This window comes from Lactuca sativa, chromosome 4 (assembly GCF_002870075.4).
Source record: "Lactuca sativa cultivar Salinas chromosome 4, Lsat_Salinas_v11, whole genome shotgun sequence".
NCBI lineage: Eukaryota > Viridiplantae > Streptophyta > Magnoliopsida > Asterales > Asteraceae > Lactuca > Lactuca sativa.
Genome location: NC_056626.2, coordinates 73,053,218 through 73,071,662, shown reverse-complemented (window position 1 = coordinate 73,071,662; position 18,445 = coordinate 73,053,218). Strand labels below are relative to the sequence as shown.

At 35.7% G+C, this 18,445-nt stretch overlaps 1 protein-coding gene across 1 annotated transcript; it reads left to right on the top strand.

Annotated features, from left to right (window-relative positions):
- The first annotated feature begins 2,980 nt into the window (after positions 1–2,980).
- Positions 2,981–3,909, top strand: LOC111886809 (stress-response A/B barrel domain-containing protein HS1). The gene is made up of 2 exons (XM_023883057.3): positions 2,981–3,146; positions 3,561–3,909. The coding sequence occupies exons 1-2, from the start codon at positions 3,019–3,021 to the stop codon at positions 3,748–3,750; spliced, it is 318 nt and encodes a 105-aa protein (XP_023738825.1). The 5' UTR covers positions 2,981–3,018; the 3' UTR covers positions 3,751–3,909.
- Positions 3,910–18,445: the final 14,536 nt, after the last annotated feature.

Sequence of the window (18,445 nt, the reverse complement as noted above, 5' to 3'; positions counted from 1 at the left end):
TAAAGTTGGCAACTTTATGGATCATTGACTCATTCTCTTCATTATAGTCTTTGGATTTGAGTTTTGGTGAAGTTTGGGACTCTAAGTTTTTCGTCTAGATCTCATTTTCCCCACTTTTGGTCTAGTAAGAGTTTGAGTCATGCATTGGATATGCATGATTGAAAAACTTTGATTTTTATCATCTTTTGGGTAAAAAAAAAGACCCCCTGGAAAGTCCCAAGTTATGGCTAAAATGATTAAGAGTTGAATGTCTTAAGCTGGTCTGTTTAAATCTCATGACGTGAGGTTTAGGACCTTCGTCGCCTCGTAAGGATGTTGGTCACCCCGTTTGTTTTGTCCGGACTAGGTCACAACGTGACTCAAGGACGGGTCACGACGTGAAGGAGTTTGGAATCTTCTCGATAGATTGAGTTGACTCGAGATTGGGTCGAGTTGACCCAAACGATGCGACCATGGTCTGGTCACGATGTGAGAACCGTTGTTGGAATTTTGGACCATGGATTTTGGGCCATGATTGGGCCTTGGGATTTTGATTTATGCTTATTTGTCTAGCATATTGGGTTTCTTTGGATTTAGGCCCATGATGGGTTTTGGGCGTAATTTGAAGAATTGGGCCCTATTTGGGCTTTGGGTGATTATTTTGGAATTTGGGCCTTTGGATTGTTAATTTAAGCTTAGGTTATGGGCCAAGTTGGGTAAAGGGTAAAAAGATCTTTTACCCTAGTTTGGACACTTAGTGTGGGTCGGGATCCGATTAATTATTGATGGATGATTATTTTGGTGATTGATAGCGCAAGGATTTTAGCAGGCCAACAGCCAAAGATTCTTTCTGTGAGATTCGACAGTGCGAGGTAAGTTTCCTCACTATTTTTAACGGGTAGAATGCACCAATGTCAGCCCATGGTATTATATGCACTTATGCTTAGTATGTTTATTGTCTGCCTGACTCTTACATGTGCTATGTGCTTTATGTTTACTAAGCAAGGCTCGATGCCGGGTGGGGCCCGATGTCAGGCAGGGCCTGATGGGTATATTGTATGCTAGTTATATGTATATGTTTTTATGATTACCAGGTACGACCCGATGTCGGGTGGGGCCCGATGACCATTCTGTATGCTATGTATCTTTGTGATTATTGCATGTATTATGTGTTTATATGTTTATATGTTTTATATGTATACTGGGCGGGGACCGATGACTGACAGATTTGTATACCGAGCGGGGCCCGATGTCAAGGCGGGGCCCATTATGTGTTTATTTGTGTATGTATGGTATGTGGTATTTTGGGGAACTCGCTAAACTTTGTGCTTACGGTTTTCAGTTTATGTTTCAGGTACTTCGGTTTTCAAATGGCAGAGCTCGGGATGATTTTATGGCACACACCACTCAATTTCGCATTCTGTGATTTACTCTGATAATGATGATGTATTGATAAAACTTTGATTACCTTGGTTTGATGATGATGATATGACTTAATGTTTTATTAATTCAAAAACGAAAAATTTTATGGTCTTATTTTTGGGACGTTACACTTGAAATTTTGGGACGATACATAATAAGCAATAAACTTTTTTGTCAAACACTCGGTGACAGATCTAGAAAGAAAAATCAAGGTTTGCACAAACTTTTAGGGGTTGCACTACTAGAAAAAAAAAACTCATTTCCGAATGCAGTTTCTGTAACAAAATCATCACTAAACAACAAATCTACCTTAAATTAACAATTATCAGACTTTGTGATAGACTGTCCGTGGAATTGTAATGGATTTCCAACAGATTTGTGACGGATTTTTTGATGATTTTTTCTAAATTTACATTTAACGAGAAAATTTGAAGGGTAACCCGTGCTACCCCGTGCCACATACTAAATCCGCCCATGCAAACACCCGTAAGCATTCACAACTATTTGTATTAGTTTTTTGAGGTTTTAAGAAAATAGGAGAAATCTTCCATATTATGGGGTTTCATGATTCAAGATGTTTTGCTGATGGAACAATTTTTCCAATACCCTATTCTGGTCCTTAGTCAATTTGAATAACCATCTTTGAGTGGAAATCGATTATTCGAATGCAAGAGGTCCAAAACACTTAAGAATGAGAGTCGTTTTGTCTGGGTCTCATAACATCCGGTTGCTGGGCTTTATAAAACGGCAATACGGCATTTTGACCATGGTCACTATTGCTACTCTATGCTTGAATTGGAGTATTATTACAATTCTTCCTTGCTTTATTTATTTGTGGCTCTTACGCTGGCTTACTTACCACATTTTTGTATTGTCATTGTTATTTTTTCTCCCATCCCACAAAATTGGTGAGTGTACCACACTTTATTTATAGAGAATTAAAAATCATGAATTTTAATATATATTTTTAATATATATGATTTAATAATAATTGAAAAAAAGTGCTACAAAAGTGTGACGTGCGGCAACCATACCACACTTTTCTAAACGGGGACAGTTCGGTGTTTACCGCATACCACACTATAATGCGGTATATGGTGCACCACATGGTCTTGTTCTGTTTGAGATGTGTGTAGCAAAGAGTGATAGTGGGCATATTACATTCTTTTATACAATTTATAAACTAAACGTTTTTATATTTAATTAATTAAGCCTAGGTTGAAAAATAATTTGCAAGAGTATGAGTATAAGACAATTATAATGTTTGTAGACTTATTAATGCTGTATCAGATTAAAAAAAATTGAAGACCTATGTCTAAATCCATAAAGTCTTGAAATGTTTATTATATTGGATTCATTAATTCTTTTTTGTTTTAACAAATGTTGGAAGTTTTTTTTTTTTTTTTTTTTTTTGGATAAACTCTTCTATTACTACTGTGACATGCCATGAATTATATTAGTGATTAAAAAAGGATTAAAGATATGAAATCGAGTAATTTCAAATAAAACAAATGGACGTGTTTTGCACGAAGCCACTCCTCTCCCCGTTAATCTTGGTATATATAGATTCACAATCTCATCCTCTCCCACAGGTCAAACAAACACAGATAAATAGAGATGGGAGAAGTGAAGCACATACTTCTAGCCAAGTTCAAGGATGATGTCTCGCAAGAACAGATCGATCTTCTCATCAAGGGTTATGCGAATCTCGTCAATCACGTAGAGCCCATGAAATCCTTTCGATGGTAACATAAACTTTTACATTATCAAAAACAATTTCCTATAAACGTCTCACTCTCTATGTGTTAAACTGGTTTATCATCTCAAACTTAGATCCGTTTGATTTTAATGTTATGATGTTTCCAGAAATGTAAGAAGGAATTAAAATGGTGATGTTTGTGAGTTGATTACACCCTCCGTCTGCTATCCTATTCCTAATTTAACTCCTCTGCTTGAACCGATTTGTTTCCAAATCGGACTTTGGAGGTCACAAATTAGGTTTACGCTTTACGTTTTAGTACCGATTTACATTGCTCTTGTTATATGCTTGCTTGATCCTTTTAAATTAGGATCTGGTTTGGATGTTGATTTTGTTGAATAATTTTCTTGATTTGTTCGAAATCTCCAAAATCTGAAAGACGAATTTGGATTTGCCACAGGGGAAAAGATGTGAGCGTTGAAAACCTGCATCAAGGCTTCACTCATGTATTTGAATCGAGTTTTGAAACCACCGAAGGGATTGCAACTTATATATCTCATCCAGCCCATGTCGAGTTCGCTGATAGTTTCCTGGCTCAACTTGATAAAGTCCTGGTTGTTGATTACAAACCTACAGCAGTTGAGCCATGAATCCTTTTCTTATTGTTGTTAAATGTAAGTTTGGCTATGGATGCTATAAATCACCATGTATGTTTGAAGGATATATTACTTAGGCTTAATAAATAAAAAGTAAAGAACATGTTGAAAAATCTAATGAAAGTCCAATCGAGTGCATTTTCATGATTTAAATTGTAGCAAACGTTGAATACTAATTTTTATTCAGTTAAATTTTCTGAAGTATCAATATAACATCCTGATTTCATTAAAAAAAGCTAACATAAAATTGTGATGTAAAATCAACTATAAACATCCAAAATATAATCCAACAAGACATTATCTAATTTAAATGCGACAGAAGTAAGTTAGCTCAAGTGGTGGACATCAAAGCTGTTGGATTCTTCAAACTTATCATTTCATTTTCATTCCAAAAGGAAGTTATAACTGTATCCCGTATGTTAAAATGATATTTAAAGGTCGCGCATGTGAATCTCTACAAAGAGGATTAAAGAAAATCATGTTATTTTGACCTAAAATATATTATTAGCAAATATGCTTATTGTGATGATCGGATGGGACCTAGGGAGGGTTGAAATTGGGTAAAATCCGGTTTGTTTGAGTAAAGTTGGGTCGATTATTTTACATTGTAATAATTCATATTAGGACCGGTCCCAAACCAGTAAAATTGCCTAGGACATAACGTGTCCCAAACCAATCTCAAACCACCAAATTCCAAACTAGCATAGTGTAACACTTGGAAAATTATAAGTTTTATATTTAAGCCCTAATCGAAAAAGTTTGTAAAAATGGTCCATAAGGCTAGTACACCGGGCGTACAGGGTGGTACGCTTAGCGTATTAGCCCAATGCATGATCGCGCCTTCGGACACGTACGCAGGGCGTATGTGTGGATAAGTGAAACCCTAATTTTAGGGTGTTGCACCCTATTTAAACCTTGTGATAGCCTCACTAGGTCATGTTTAGATAGCCTCCATCCCTTCTTGTCCAGAAAATCGAACCCTAAGTGAGATCTTGAGAGTTTGAGCCTTAAAGTGTGATTTTTGGTGTATTGTGAAGGAGAAGAAGAAGTGAACCATTTGGAGTTGTGCTTAGAGCTTGAAGATATGAGATTAGCTCTTCATTTGCTTTCCTTGTGAGGTAAAAAGCTTCCATCTTGTTAATCCATAATGCTAGATCTAGTTTGGTGTCATTTTATGCTCTTTGAGTCCATGGTTTGATTTTTGAGCCTCTTGCTTCACTCCAGAAGTGATTGTTGGTAGATCTAGGACCCTGTCCATAAAAATGCAAGCTTTAGAGCATTTGTGGTCTCATGCATGTGTTAAGCTCTTTTGAGCTCTAAGAGCCTCATTAAGCCATGCATGCACGTAAAGTTGGCAACTTTATGTGATAAACCACCTTAAGAAAGTCAGATCTGAGCTGGGGTTGAAGTCTCAATCGATTAAGAGCTAAAAAGTGAAGTTTGGCCAAAAGAGAGGAGTACGTTGGGCGTACAAGCAAGTATGATGCGCGTATAAGCCCTTAAGCGAGTACGCCCTGCGTGCTCAGCAGTGGGTTCTTCGGTTTTGGGCCATGGTGGACTTTAGTTGTCGTGGGCCTTATTGCGCCATCAAAATTCTATTAATGGGTTGTTAATATTTTATTGGATTCTTGGTTGTAGGCCCATGAAAGGGATTTGGGCCCAATTTGGAAAATGGGCCACATTGGGCTTTGAGTGATTATTATGGAAATTGGGCCTTTGGACAATTGGATTGGGCCTTGGCCTTGGGCCAAGTAGGGGTGGCAAATCGGGCCATTGTGTCGTGTTTTTGTCTGACACGACACGACAAGGTTTTATGTAACACGAACACGACACAACACGATGTCGTGTTTTTTTTAACCAACACGAAAACACACCGATTAAAAAACGACAAACATGACACGATACGAAAAGATAACATAATAAATAAATTAGTTTATTTAATTAATATTTAATCATACATAACACGACAAACACGAAAAACACGACAAATAAATGTTAAATTGTGTCAATTTCGTGTAGAACTTTAAACACGAACACGACACGACACGGCATCGTGTTTTTTACACTTAACACGAACATGACACGCACACGAATTCGAATTTCAGTTTCGTCCCAATTTCATTTCGTGTCGTGTATTTTTTTCGTGTCGTGTCAACAGTTGTCATCCCTAGGGCCAAGTTAGGGAAAGGGTAAAAATGTTTTTTTACCCTAGTTTGGACTCTTAGTGTGGGTCGAGACCCGATTATTGATTGGATGATTATTTTGTGATTGATAGCGCGGAGATTTAGCGGGCCAACAACCAGAGATTTATCCGTGAGACTCGGTAGTGTGAGGTGAGTTCCCTCACTGTACTTAACGAGTCGAAGGCACCAATGTCTTCTCATGATTATTTATGATAGGATTCTAGATGTATGTGTGACTCTTGCATGTGTTATGTGCTAATATGTATACCGAGCGAGGCTCGATGCCGAGCGAGGCCCGATGATTGTATTGTATAATATTGGTTGTGGTTATGGCATGTGTTAGCATGATTATAGGTTTATATGTTTATATGTTTGTTATGTGTACGGGACAGGGCTCGATGTCAGGCGAGGCCTAATGAATGACAAATCTGTAAACCGAGCGGGGCTCGATGTCGAGCGAGGCCCGAGGTCGAGTGAGTCTCGATGCGGGCGGGGGCCTAGTATATGTTTATTATGTATGGTATGAGGTATTTTGGGGAACTTACTAATTTTTGGGCTTATGGTTTTCAGCTTATGTTTCAGGTACTTCCGGATTGAAAAGGAAGAGCCCAGGATGATTGCAGAGCACACACCACCTTTTTTCCGCATTTTGAGATTACTCTAATATGTTTTGGATGTAATGACATACTTTGATCTTTTAGGGGTTTGTAACATCCATAAAAATTCATGCCAAATTTAAACTTTTTAAAACATTTCACAACCACTGATTATTACAAAACTTGTTTTCAAAATAGTATAATGTCAGATTATCCCATAACCAAATCATAAAATCATGAAATATGAGGAGCTGTAGGATCACGCCTTCGCCTTCCCGCGATCATCAGAAGTACCTGAAACAATAATCGATAAATGTAAGCTCGAAGGCTTAGTGAGTTACTCCCAAAATACCAACGCCATAAAACACATCAATACATATAAGCAAACAACATGCATAATGAGCCTTCAGCCTGACTGGACCGCCTCGCAGGCCTTCAACCTATCTGAACCGCTCTCTGAACCTTCGACACGTCTGGACCGCCTCTCATGGCCTACAACCTATCCGGACCGCTCGTCGGGCCTTCGGTCTGACTAGCATGCCCTCCTGGGCCTGTAGTCTGTCCAGACCGCCCTGGGTATGTTGGCCTTCAGCACAAAGCAGGACTGCCTCAATCTAATCCCCAATCAAACAAACATGTGCACATAAATATCATACGCTAGCATATATAACATTCAAACCGATCTAACAGATCACCAATCATAGCAAAATCCTATAACCAGGATACAGACCTAACCGGTCACTAACATAGCATCATCCTATATACCAGGATACCAACCTAACCAGGTCACTAAGCATATCACCATCCTAACTACCAGGATGTAAATCAATAAGCATATCATGCAATAACCCGGATACAAATCCGAAAAGGGTCAGCATTGGTGCCTTAGACCCTGTTGATATAGTGAGGAGAACTCACCTCACAAGTAGCTCGAAGTGATCAAGTCAAACTCCACCAAATGCAGCTCCAAGTCCAACACCTACATCCACTGCTGATCCACTTCCATAAATTCCCAAATTACCAAAATACCCCCATAAGTCAAACTAGTCAACCCTTGGCCAAAGTCAAAGTCAACAGTCCATGTTGACCCAACTCGTCGAGTGCAGCTAGCAACTCATCGAGTTCCTTAATAATCCAGAAAGTCATAAACCCTAATTGACTCTCCGAGTTTCCAACCAACTCGTCGAGTCCATACATGTCCAGATGTCGGGGAAAACCCTAACTGACTCGTCGAGTCCTCTTACTGACTCGTTGAGTTCATGCAGAATCAAATACGGGTAACCTTCATCCGACTCGCCGAGTCGGCTAAGCGACTCGTCGAGTTCATGCAGTCTGATACTTATACATGTGTTTTTAAGCCACCCCAAAGCTCCATATTGTAGATCCAACCTCCTAGGACATGGTTTCCACGTAAATTTGCAAACTTTACGTACATGCATGGTCCTAAATGCTAAAACTAGACTAAAGGAAAGGTTAAATCAAAGGGAAAGGCCCAAGCTTGCTAAATCTCATAACTTTATAGCTATAGGGACCAAGGGGAATCCAGATCTGAAGCTACAACTTCAGATATTGTCCCAATACTTGAAATGACTCCCAAATGTGCTAAAGATGGCCCCAAACCTAAACATGAAGAGATCTAGCTAAAGATAAGCCAAGGTAACGACTTGTTACCTTCAAAATGATTCCAAGATGAGGTATAGTCAAATCTACAAGCTCCTCTTTGCTCCAAGCTTCTTATACTTCACACCTTCTTCACAAAATGCACCAAAATCACTCTTTAAGCCTCATAATCACTCAAGAACAAGGTTAATAGCGATTAGGGTTTCTCTTAGCCATCAAGGGGGTGGTAAGGGATTGGAGGAAGGGGCTTAAGGTCCTTTAAATAAGGCGCAAACTCTAAAATTTATGGTTTCATCTCCCAGCTCCTACTCGTCGAGTAGATCCAATAATCCACGCGGGCAAACTCATTCCTACTCGAAGAGTCAGGGCATCCAACTCGTCGAGTAGACCTTCCAAAATGAAAATAAAATTGTAAAGCTTATACCTGGGAGTCGGGGGTTACATGGTTGTATGAAAATGTTTGAATAAATATTTTTATTAAACCAAAAATAAAAATTTTGGGTCTTATTTTTGAGACGTTACACGCAGACCTTTGGTCCGGGTAAAGTCACTAAGATCACTAAACCGTCAGTCCCAAACCAGTCTCAAGTTGGACGAGTCCCAATTCCCCACCAGTCTACCAACAATGTATTATACCAACAATGTATTATACCAACAATGTATTAAAAGACTGAACTAGTCCTAACCGGTCCGAGTCGGTCTAAACCAATATAAACCATTAAAAAACCTTAAACTCATTTTAAAAAACATATAATTCGATCAAAACCAAAATTAAACCAGCTAAACCATCCCGAGACCAATCCTAAAAAAACCGGACCATTTCAAGACCGACATAGATTGGTTTGGAACTGTTAACATGCATGTCTTCCTATTGTTGTTTTGCCGAGCCAAAAATTTAGATATAGAAATAGTAGAGTGAGACTACAAAAATGGGATGTGGTGTTCAAACAACCTAATGATTTGCCTTAGGTCATGTCCTTCCGAAAAATTATTTATTATATTGAAAATCTTTAGAAAAATAGTGAATAACTAGTTGAAGTACTGTAAACGATGAGTCGAAACATAAATATATTGCATTATTTTTGCAATTAATATTGATGGAGAGAGAGAGAGAGAGAGAGAGAGAGAGAGAGAGAGAGAAAGAGAGTTAAGCTTGTGGATCCAAGAGTTATAGCTCACAAAGAGAAGCTAGGGTCGGTCGTAATTTGGGGATGTGATGGATAACACTTCGACGCCCTAGTTATGGTGTATACTGAATAGAATGTTTAAGAGCAACAGAGAGAATTAGTCATTTCTTATTGATGTCTTCTATGGAGGAGGTATTTATAGTATTTGTGGGGTAGAAAATATTTGTCTCACCATACATGTTCTATGAAACTAATCTAATATGTTTTTGCAGGGGATTGTGGGTGGCACATGATGCTATGTTGGAATTAGGAGGGATGTTGTCGGCATTATGTCCGTGCACTTGCTTTGATTGTGTCGCAACCTGGTGCGACCATCTTTATGATTCTTGGGAATGTCATTATTCGACTCTATATTTAACGGGGGTTGTTGCCCATCGTGTAGTCTTGTTCAGATGGTACACCACTAGATACAATATGTAAGTACTTTTGTGTTACTCTTTTACTATTAGGAATTTGTATACGAGTTTTGATTTCTGTAAAACGTGTTATAATTCAGGAATGAGAATACCAACGAACAAGTTCTCCTGAAACTACCAACAAAATTTGTTATCGAATAAGTTTTCATCTTTATTTTTGCTACAAAATTTAAAGATATAAAAGGATAGTAATTGTTGTGAAATTTTAAAATATGTAGTTATTTTTGTACAAAAAGAATGTCAATAGCATTTTGGTATGGTTTAGATGTCTTTATAACACCATAGTAAATTGGCACTAAATTCTAGAATTCATTAGTGTATCCAACCACGAAGGATAGACATATGGAATTCTAATATTTGTTTGGGTGTATGATGCCCAAGAGATCTCGATTGAATTATTTCTCAAAATCGTGGATGCAATAGGAAATTTAATATAAATTTTGGTTTCCTTGATAACATTGCAAAAAAAATACTTATAAGATAAGAAGATAAGTTTATTTCTATGATTGTTTCAAAAATAAAATTGATTAAGATAAGATCATTTATCAATTATCTAAATCAACATAAATAATAAAAGATTCTAAAAATTGGAAAGCAGAATAACATCATTTTCCCACAAGTCGTGGGTCCCTTACACACCCACAATATGCCAAATTTTATTATTAAGACATTGTACTTTGCCTAGTTACATTAGGTCTTTTGAAAATCAATGTGTACCATCTTTAAAGGCATAATAACTTGTCTAACATGTAATAAGGACTTTATCATACCTATGACCTAATACATTAAGTACTTTAAAACACCCTCAAAATCTCATTAAGAAAGGTTATGGACATCAACTATAATAATGTCCACCATAGACCAATATGAGCAAATCAATCTTGAATTAAAAGTCATATGAACTTATTAAAAACACCCACTTCACTCCAAGTGGGTTTAGTTCTTCATTTACAACAATAGAATCACCCATTTCCATTCCCTAGTTCACAGTACACTCGGTTCCAACTATGCTCCTTGAAAATCTTGGATTCATGGAGCCGCATAATTTATAGACCGGTACCATAATTCATATTGATTTCTATGAGTTCCATAAGCGCACCTTACTCTATAATTACATGAACTCAAATCCACAACCATCTACTTTGGAACATTTTATTCCAAATATTAAATTATAGTTCATCATATATCATGTTTTTGACTTCCATATTGGAATACAAGCAACATGTTACCATCTAATCTATGAATTATGATCAAAATAATGTCTATAACACAATGTACAAGCCATGAATGCAATGGTATAACTTGTTCACATAGTTAGGGCATGAATTACCCCAAATTCACCATTGGTGTTCGAGATTTAACCATCTATTCAACAAATAATATCATTGTGATGTTCTATAACACACAATAAGCATTAAGATAATCCTTACATTCCGATGCTCCAATATAAACTTAATACTTGAAAATCCACTTAATCTTGAACCTCCAGTCCTAAATCTTCCCTAATTGCTAGAAATCACCCTATGGGTGATTTTGTAGACTTTCGAACCGTGAATGGTGAAGAATAAGAGGGACAATTAAGTTGTGATTAAAAGGCTTTTAGCCCAGCGGTATCAGGTGTTGCCCTCCCTCCTTGAGGTTGAGGGTTCAAGTCTCGTCGGAGACATAAGTGGATTTAGGAGTAGTTTAGAATTATATTGTATCTGCCGTTAAAAAAAAATCAGGTTGTGGCCTTTTAAGTTCCATACATTCAAATTTGACCACCAATGTTTCTACCTTTGAAAACTTACACCGTCTTCTCCCAACTTTCACTTAACTTGTAGATATTCCAATGTTTTAAAACCGATTTTTTAGTTGAACCGGTATGGTGACCAGTTTCCGGTTTAACCGGTTCGACCGCAGAGTAAACCGATTTCTATAATTTATATATTTTTTCGTATTTTCTTATACACACATACATACACAAATCAAGAATTTGATGTCCAAAGTTCAAACATTAAAATACACATGAAAACAAGTTGTAGTTCAATATAAATACATTAAAATAACTTATAACCATAATTTTTACATCAATTAACATGCATTAAAAAGAAAATAAAGTCCTAGATGAATATTAACACATCAAAAAACTTTATAACATTTCATGTACTTTTATTCAGAAAATTTTTAATAAATGTGAAAAAACTACCAAAGTTTATTATGCAAAAGGTTTCAATTACATGTGTTTTTATTCAAGTTAATCGGTTCAACCGATTTAATTGAATCGGTTCAACCAGATTTTTGTAAAAACTAACCGGTTCGATCCGGTTCAGAAATAAATATAAAATCGATGATAATTGAACCGCTTCCTTCATGGATTCCCGATCCAACCGGTCGGTTCAAACCGATTTTTAAAATATTGAGATATTTCAATATTGATCTCTCCCCATCATAATTTATGACAAGACTGGTCCTACCCGCTTAATTTGTCAAACCACCTAATCAGTTTTATTTTTCTTAAATTCGTCAAATTTGACACTTTTTCTTTTTAGGTCCAAATAGGCTATTTTCCTTAAATATTTAATATAAACCTTTTATTAACTCTCATATATATATATATATATATATATATATATATATATATATATATATATATATATATATATATATATATATATATATATATATATATATATATATATATATATATATATAGTCTTTCTTTTTATTTTATTTTTATTAATTAATTATTAATTTTTTTATTTATTTTCAATTTTTTGTTTTCACTAAAAATGACCAAAATTTGTGAGTATTAAAACGAGAATGTTACCGGTTTTTAATGTTTTGACCACATAATGCTTTGCAGCTGATATTTTAGGAATTATAATTATTTTTTGTGAGGTTTTTGTAAATGACAACGGTTTAAAAGTAAAGTGGTTTTTGAAAGGGTTATGAATAGTAAAAAAAGTTATAAAATAATATATTAATGATATGTATATTATCATACATATTTATAAAGCTAACATTTTTTTTTTGAATCTCATGTATTTGAAACCCCATTTTTTAACTTTCTCAAACCACATTCATTTGAAACCCCCTTTTTTAACTAATGCAACTCAAAAGTTTTCTTAATTATGATTTAACACTCAAAAGTTTTATAACTTTTATTATTTTAATTAGCATTTAGTAAAAAATTTACTATAAAAAATCAATCTTTTGGGAAGACATGCATACAAATCATGTACAAATTTCATAAAGAAAACAAAACTTAAAAGTTTTTATGTTGGGTTGAGGTCTTATGACCACTTTTGGAGATATGCTATTATATTAGAACTTTTAATTTCTAAGTTTGTTATACTAATTCGTTTTTATATTTTCTTTGTTTTTGGATTATTGTAATACACTTTTGAAGATATGTTATCATATTAGAGCTTTTAATTTGTAACTTTGTTATACTAATTTGTTTTTATATTTTCTTCGTTTTTGTAATATAGTCGTTGTATATTTTGGTTTAATCGTTAATATATTGATCATATGTTATATAGGGTGATGTTGAAAATATTTAATTAAATATTTTAAATATGTTTTTTTTTTGGTTTTGTAATTTTATCGTTTTAAAAAGATAATTAATTAAAACTCATAGATATGTTATACTTTTCATATATCTCTCTCTCTCTCTCACTATATATATATATATATATATATATATATATATATATATAATAGATGTCAAAACATTTCAACCAAAATTCATTTAAAATCTAATATCTCAAATACTTTTTAATAATGATTGTAAAAATTTCAAACATGTGTTATTTAATTGATTGATTAATAAAAATATTAATGTTTTGAAACTCATCTCTTAAATTTATATTATTTAATTTGTTAGTTAATTAAAATATTTTTCCTATATAAAAATAATATTTTTTTATATTTGATTACTCATATTTATTTATATAATTAGAAAACAAGATCCGCATAGAATGGCTGATTGAAATTCACATAGAATCAATATAACCAGAGACTACAGAGAGAAATCTTGTTAGTATATCCATGAGCATTATGCTATTATGATACATTTAAAAATAGATTTTAAAAGTTTTGGTGCATAGGAGGGGTAAATATTTTACTTGAAACCACCGATACGAAAAGGGTACAAAAACTTGGGGCCGCCGCAATTGAAAGTTGAAACCATCCCACTATTGCCACGTTGGATTTTAGCACTTACTGCTAGGTTCTTTGTACCCAACACCCATGGGCATTTTTGGAATTCTTTTATCTTCTTTTTCAATAAAAATAAAATAAACAGGATATTTTGGTAGCGTCATCTCAAGACATCACACCAACAGGTTTCTGACGAAAAATTCAATTTATGATTTATGAAGACCTATAAAAATGAAACAAGATTTCAACTCTCATCGACCGTTTCAAACATATTTTAGGTTTTAGACGAGAGAAAAAATGGACCCTTTAAAAACATAAATGTCATCAAGTTTTTTATAATAAATTAATAATTAAAAAAAAAATTATTTGTACTATCTTCTAAATATAACAATTTCCACAAAAAATTTAGACCCCTTTAAAAAATAGGCTCTAGACGGTCGCCCCTATCACCCAGCCGGCCTGCTTGGAGAAAAAGGGTTAAAGAAAGCATTCACCAATTTATAACGCAAAATAAAATCCAAAAAGAATATGACTTACAAAAAAAATCCAATTATGATGACAAAAAAATTGTAAATTATGAGATTATAGAAATAATAAAATAAAACCTACCATTATAAATATGAATGTTATGGTTAGAAATATTTTTGTCTAATAAAAAGTTTTAGTTATTATTTTTTTTATAGCAAATGACACGATACCAACTAAAACCTTAGAAAAACACTTTTGGCAGGTTTCACAAATTTAGCATGTGTCATTTATTTTTCCGATGATTTTGTCAAAATACTAAGATTTTTTCTGAAGATTACCCTAATAACATAGATATTAGGACTTTTTAAGAAGATTACTCATGAATTTTTTTTTTGGAACGACAGAAATATATTAAGAAAGCAAAAACTAGCAAGAAGCTAGAAAAAGATTACATCAAGGAAATAGCTAAAGAAAGGTTATGAAGCCACTCGGTCCAACTTAAGTTTACCCTAGAACATCTATTAGAAATCCAAAAATATGATTTCTCAACAACATCATCAAAAATAACCGCTTTCTTGGGCAAGGTCGTTCCAAAAATAGAAGTGTTTCGAAAATTCCATAGGCACCAGAAGGAAGTAATAATGACCGCATCAAACGCTTTTCTTTGACCTCTCCGCATATTAACATCCTCCGACCAGTTAATTAAAGACAACACCGAAATCTGAGAAGGAAGAGACATACCCACCAAATAGCTACCCTACCCCAAACATCTCTTAACTCACGGCACCCTGCAAAAATATGATCAATAGTCTCAACTGCAACCATACAAATAGGACACATGATAGAGGGAACCATAACACCCCTAACCGATAATCTCTCCCTCGTTGGAATACTAGAGAGTTGAATCCTCCATATTAGAATATTTTCCTTAATAGGAACCCAATTATTCCACCGTGTACCCATGTCCCCCGAAGGAACTAAACCACTATCCAACGCATGCCGCACAGACGCAATAGAAAAAGAATCGGAACTATCAAGAGACCAACCGAGCCTATCAGGGATGTGACAAAGCTGAACACCCTGCACCACCTCCAAAAAAGAAATCCATTGAGTTTCTTCAATTCCACCTCTAGGCATACGTCTAAGATCACCCGGGTTCCATCCAATTAAAAACCGATCCCTAACATTGGCTAAGCGATTTAAATCCAAAGAAAAAATTCTATGAAAAGGAATCGAAAGAGGATTATTTCCTTGCCATTTATCATGACAAAAAGAAGTATAAGCCCCATCACCAATTCTAATAGGAGCTAAGTTATGGAAGTCAAAGCCCCGATCTTTGAGATTATCTACAATCCTCTTAATACCATTCCAAGGACCCTTGAAGTGAGACCTTGGAATCAAAGGATTAGAAATCTCTCCCAAACCATAGATTCTTTTGACCACCCTCACCCATAGCAAATTAGGGTTATGGAAAAATCTCCACTTCCACCGCAATAAAAGAGCCCTGTTAAAGGCATAAAGACTACCAATCCCCAAACCTCCAACTTCTTTAGGGGCTAGAATTTTATCCCACCTAACCCAATGCATACGACGATCATCCAAATCCGCACCCCAGAAAAACACCGATCTCAATCTCTCCAACTCCTTTATCACTGTCAGAGGCACTGGATAAATGGACATCAAGTAACTGGCAATCGAACCCAATAATGCTTTAACTAGGGTCATCCGACCCCCAAAAGAAAGAGTTTTTGCTTTCCAAACGGCTAGTCTTTTTCAGAAAGAATCTACAATTGGACCCCAAGAATCAATTCTAGCCATATTCTGACCAACCGGGACCCCCAAGTGACTAAACGGAAAAGAGCCCGGAGAACATCCCATGCAATTAGCCAAAAGTGAAATTTGATAAGTCGTGACCCCAACTCCATACACCTTACTTTTAAGAATATTTATTTTCAAACTCGAAGCTAAAAAGAAACATCTAAGAATTCGAAAAATACTGAGAGCATTATCGTGAGACCATTCCGTCAAGAGGACAACATCATCAACATAAAGAAGATGAGAAATAGTAATTCCTCCAATGTTGATACCCCTGAACGTATTAGCTATCTGGGCCCTAGTCAGGGCCACATGTAAACCCTCCATGGCCAACACAAAAAGACAAGGAGATAAGGGGTCCCCCTGTCTCAGACCTCTAAACATGTGAAATTCCCGGGAAGTAGAACCGTTGACCAGGACCGAGACTGTGGCAGAAGATAACATCTCCAAAATCCAATTACACCACAAAGAACTAAACCCCATAATTTGCATAAGTTCTAGCAAGTATTCCCATGATAGAGAATCATAAGCTTTTTCAAAATCCACTTTAAAAAGAAAAAGAGGATTTTTAGAAGCTGTACTCCAAGCAACAATTTCATTAAGAAGAAACGGACCATCTAGAATTTGTCTGCCTTTAATAAACGCCGATTGCTCTACACTAACCAGACTATCAATAACCTCAGCCAATCTGTTAGCAAGAAGTTTACCAATAATCTTATATTGGCAACCGATCAAGCTAATAGGCCTATAATCCCTAACAACCTTCGGGTGTCTAATTTTTGGTACCATAGTGAAAAAGGAAGCATTGCAACCCTTAGGAATAGAAGAATGCTCATGAAAATGAGCCACGAAATCGAAAATATCATTCTGAACAATATCCCAATACCATTTTAGAAAACCAAAAGTGAACCCATCAGGACCTGGAGCTTTAGAAGAGCCAGAGTCCCACACTGCCTTTTTAATTTCCTCCCGAGTAAAAGGAGCATGAAGAAATTGGACTTGAGTAGACGAAAGTCGCGAAAATTGGGACTCTTCGGTCCGGGGCCGAGGACCAGCCTGTTTGGAAAAAAGATTCTGAAAGTGGCCATGAAATTCCTCCTTAACCGCATTTGGATCATCGATCCAACACCCGTCCTTCAAAACACCCCTAATAGCCATTTGTCTTCTCTTACTGTTTATGACCCCATGAAAAAAACCCAAGTTTTCATCACCTTCAATTCCCCACTGAATTTTTGCCTTTTGGGCTAACTCCAGGTTAGTAACATGATCTAAATCTGTGATGTTCTTAAGAGTATATATTAACTCGATTCTCCCGTAGAGTGGCATCTCCCCCGTCAGTCATGAGGCAAGAATCAATGGATTCTAACAATTTTTGGAGCTCCAATCGTTTAGAACCCATTTTGAACTTAGTAGCACTATTCCAAATCCAAATGTTAGATTTAAGAAGTTGAAGTTTCTTCTTAAATTTAACCCAAGGATGAGAAACACTGATTAAATTCTGATCTTGGGACCACGAACTTCGGACAACATCATCAAACCCCTCCAAATTAAACCAAGAAAAAAGGACACGGAAAGGAATTGGACCATAATCAACTCTATGCTCTGATAATAAAATAGGTCTATGGTCCGGGATGTACTTCTCCAAGACCATACCTGTCAAGTGAGGAAAAGCCTCCAGAATACCATGGGAAATTAAAAATCTATCCAACTTACTAAATTTTGAACCCCACTTATCACTCCACGTATATCAAGGACCCCCCCCCCCCCCCATAGAAACATCAGATAAATTCGTCTGCTCAATGAAATTGTTGAAGCTTCTAGCTGTATTAGAATTAAAGATAGTACCAAATCTTTCCGTTTCATCACGCACCTCATTAAAATCACCCATCAAAACACATTCACCTTGGAAAGAATTAATAATCTGAAGAAGATTATCCCAAATAATTCTCTTACATTCAGCCCCTTGTGGAGCATAAATCACAAGAAACATAACCTGCAACCCCGAAGAAGCCCATATAGCCTCAATAATAGTAAAATTGGCAGAAATATGGGAGGAATTAACTATGATAGCGTCCAAATCCCAAAGAAGAAGAATACCACCCGAAGCACCACAAGAAGGAGAGAAAACATACGAAAAAGAATTGTTACCCCAGAAAGAGCGAGCGATACAAACATCAATAACTTCCATCTTCGTTTCTTGAATAGCCACCAAGTTAACCTTATGTTTAATACACAAATTCCGTACCCAACTCCGTTTATTT